The sequence below is a fragment of the Pterocles gutturalis genome, unplaced genomic scaffold, assembly GCF_000699245.1.
Source record: "Pterocles gutturalis isolate BGI_N339 unplaced genomic scaffold, ASM69924v1 scaffold26061, whole genome shotgun sequence".
Classification (NCBI taxonomy): domain Eukaryota; kingdom Metazoa; phylum Chordata; class Aves; order Pterocliformes; family Pteroclidae; genus Pterocles; species Pterocles gutturalis.
This window is the reverse complement of record NW_010103735.1, coordinates 1-3631: the sequence shown is the minus strand read 5'-3', so window position 1 is coordinate 3631 and position 3631 is coordinate 1. Positions and strand designations below refer to the sequence as shown.

The window sequence follows — 3631 nt, the reverse complement described above, 5'->3', positions numbered from 1 at the left end:
GTAAATTGGTGGTAGCAGCGCGCACCTCCACCTCTCAGCCGCGCAGGAGGAGTGGGGCAGCGAGGAAAAACCGCACCGCTCCGCGCTCCCCCCCCCTTCCAGGGCTGGAGAATAGCACTGTAGGAATTTATTCTGGCTTCACTAGTCGGGTTTAAAATATCACTAATTAAAAATAATCTGGGAATGAGCAATGTGACTTTTGCAGCCCTCGGGAGCTCTTGGGGCTTCCGCAAGTCACCCTTTACCACCCCCCTAAAAATAAAACAACAAAACAACAAACTGGGCTTTCAAAGTGAACTGCAGAGGCTGAAATATTTGCCTAAAGGCGTGCTATTTTTGAGGAAAATGATCTATTTTCGCTCATCCTGGAGATCCCCCGAGCAGCACTTTCCGTCAAGTGTATTTTTTTTTTTTTTCGCGAGCCGGGGTTTGTACAAAACCAGATTTTTCTCTATGAGCTGTGTGGGCACCTATAGGTAAATTCGGAGGTAATTGTAATCCCATCGACACCCTCCTCACTCTCCACACTCCTATAGATCCGCACACATCCACTTCGCGAAGGCAAACGTCTTTCACGGGGACATAAATAAACACAAGCGAATACTTGGGCTTTGAATTTGGTCATGAGAAAATCCTGGCACCAGCAGCCGGCCAAGATTTCTACCTCAACTGGGAAGCTAAAGCAAAGCAAAAATTGCAATCCTACAATTGTAAAGCAACCTCCTCGGTTGGCAGCTTCGGGAAATTCAAAGTAAAACTTGATTTTAGCCAAAGGCATCTTCCAAATTTGCTGCTGTGACCCAATTGCGAGTTTGTAGAAAAACCTTGAATGTTACCAAGCTTTGGAAATCCCCTTGGAAACACTATCTCATCCCAAATGCTTAAATGACATGGAGAAAGGTCTCTTTACCTTCCGCACGAATTAAAAATTCAGGTTCAACATAAACGAAAATCGCAGCTTTCCAAGGTTTTTTCAAGGAAGCAACAGAAACAGAAACAAACCAAATTCGTCCCAAATTGGATGTGACCATTTAAAAACACTGCGAACAACACGAAATGCCTTTCCAAACGCCAAAAAAAAAAAAAAAATAAAAAATCTGTGAAACCACGTCTTTCTCCACACACCCATTTTAAATTTAACATCTGAAGCGAAAGAAAACCTTTATTTGCATTTCTTTAATTCTTTATTTCCTCCCCAATCACAAATCCAACCCAATATAATCTTCTTTTCGGGTTAACTCCCACCAAAACCTTTCTTGGCGTGGACGTCGAAGGCGCTTTGTGCAAGATAAGTTTGCAGGGGTTTTGATAACCTTGACTTTGCTTTTTTTTTCCTTTTTTCTTTTTTTTTTTTTTTTTCTCTGTGTGTGTAATTATAACTCAACAATCAGATAATATCATTTGCCTTTGGATGCGAAAGGGGGAGGGGGGGAAGAGAAATAGAATTTTAAAAATAATAATAATAAGAGAGGGTTTTCTGAGTTCTGCTTTTTAAAAGGCCAATTTGGGAGGAGGGCCAGGCCAGAGGACAGGTTTTGCTGGTGCCACAACCCCGAGTCGCGTGTGCATGGGGGTCCACACACGACCCACACGCATGCAGCCCTACATGCACATACACCACCACCCAGCCCAGCCATCCTTCTGCTGCTGGAGCCCTAATTATAGCACAGATCCTGACACACAGCGGATATTTTCATCCACATACCACCAAGCAAACCATGCAACCCGTTGCTTTAGATCTGAGCAGGATTTTCTACACAACTTTTTTTTTTTTTTCCGGGAAATTCAATCCATCCCTTCACATGATAGCCACTTCTTGACCTGCGAGAGACCTCTGAATCCACCTAGCTTCAAATTAAAGAGAGAAACCAACCCGAATATTCACATCTCCACCGAGATTTCAAGCCATACGCAAGCCCTACAGTGAAAATCAAATGCGCTCAATTAAAGCCTCTTTTTCAGACAATCCCAAACATCTGCTCGACACACAGAAACATTTTTTGCCTTCGCAAACAAGACCTCAATTCGCCAAGAGAGAAAAAAAAAAAAAAAACCCAGCTTTTTTTCCTCTCTGAGTCTCCCAACGAGCTTCCCAAGCAGTGAAATGAGCCACAGTGCACAAATCCAGCCTGAAATGTTTGGAACTGCAAATTAGACTCTATGCATTTTAATCTTTTTTTTTTTTTTATCCCACTTTATCCCTGAGCAAAGCCAAAGAACCACAATTTCGCTTAGCACACGGAAATCAAGCATTTGCATAGAAAGCGTTATGAAAGGGAAAAAAAAAAAAAGAATCAAGGTTCATCTGCCTTCAATAAAACCACAAAACCCCCCTAAAACACACCCCCCCGACCAAACACACCCCAAGTCTCTGCAATTTCACAGCAAAGCCACCTCATCTTATTACAATCTGACTGCAAGGACCAAAAAAAAAAAAAAAAAAAAATTCTTTTTTTTTTGCATAAGTACACGCACAGCAAATTTTCACCATCTAAACAGCGAGAGGACGAGTTCTCAAACAGACCCCTGCTCCTTTTTCTCAACTAATTACAAAAAATAAACAACCAACATTTCTAGGACGATTTTTTTTTTTTTTTTTTTTTCCGAAAGACAGCAACAATACAGAACATTATTGTGCCAATTTCTGGAGGAGAAGTTGGCAGGGTAGAGAGCACATTACTGCATATTCGCATCACCCTTGCTCTTATTAGCTATGGGTGATTACTAATTGCTGAAATTAGCTACTGATAATGAATGATTCCCTTACCTTTTGCTTCATTGTCAGAATTGTCAGTGCTGGTGTCAGTGTTTTTATTCAGCTCTTTCTCTGCTTCCGAAGGACAGATTTTGGGTGCTGGGGCGCTTTTTTCTGTTTTAATTTCGTTCGTGGATGTGTTCTGAGTATGATCTGTTTTTGTGTTTTCGGGGAAACTCACTTTAGCCACCGGGGGAGGCGGAGGAGGTGGAGGAGGTGGTGGTGCTGGTTCCAGATGCTCATTCCTTGGGTTCAGGCTCGCCCTCGATTCAAAACTTGCCTCAAACTCATTTGGATTGCTGCAGTTTGACGTCTTCTCCATGGAGGGGTAACCTTGGCTTGCTCGGTAGTAGCTAGGAACGGGGACTTCATGGTCATTTAGGCAAGACTCAGTCATTTGGTTGGGGTAGAGGGCTGCCTCTGTGGCATTTTTTGGCCTTTTATCAGCGTTATACATACAGCAAACATTCTCTTCCTTGACATTGGTTGGGAAGGAGCAGGATGGGAGCTGTCTTGCAACAGGTTGCTCGATCCTGTACGTATTTTTGGGGTCACACCAAGTGTCTAGCTGCGAAAGGTAAGATGGATAGGTGCTGAGAGACAAGGTAGCGCTATTCACCTCGTCCCTTTTGGAAAGAGACGGGATAATTCCACAGTTCCTCATGACTCCGCAGCTGAAATCGCTCCCAGGCTGCATGTACATCCCTTGGCTGGAGGAATAATTCTCCCCTCTACAGGTACCGGCCAACGAGTCCATCAAAAACGAGTTTGAAGTCACATTGTTGGGACATGACATTTTCAGAGAGGGTTTTTAAGGAGGAATACTCCAGCCAGGGGCTGACATCTTTTTTTTAGGGGGAAAAAAAAAAAAAAAAA

The 3631-nt window shown here is 43.0% G+C and overlaps 1 protein-coding gene across 1 annotated transcript in view; it reads right to left on the bottom strand.

Annotated features, from left to right (window-relative positions):
* The window catches only part of HOXC10 (homeobox C10), a 4129-nt gene extending 545 nt beyond the window's left edge, over positions 1–3584 (bottom strand). Inside the window, exon 1 of the mRNA XM_010086824.1 lies at positions 2768–3584. Coding sequence (XP_010085126.1) covers positions 2768–3551 — 784 coding nt within the window. The 5' untranslated portion in view covers positions 3552–3584. The remainder of the gene's footprint in view (positions 1–2767) is intronic.
* Between the last annotated feature and the right edge of the window lie 47 nt (positions 3585–3631).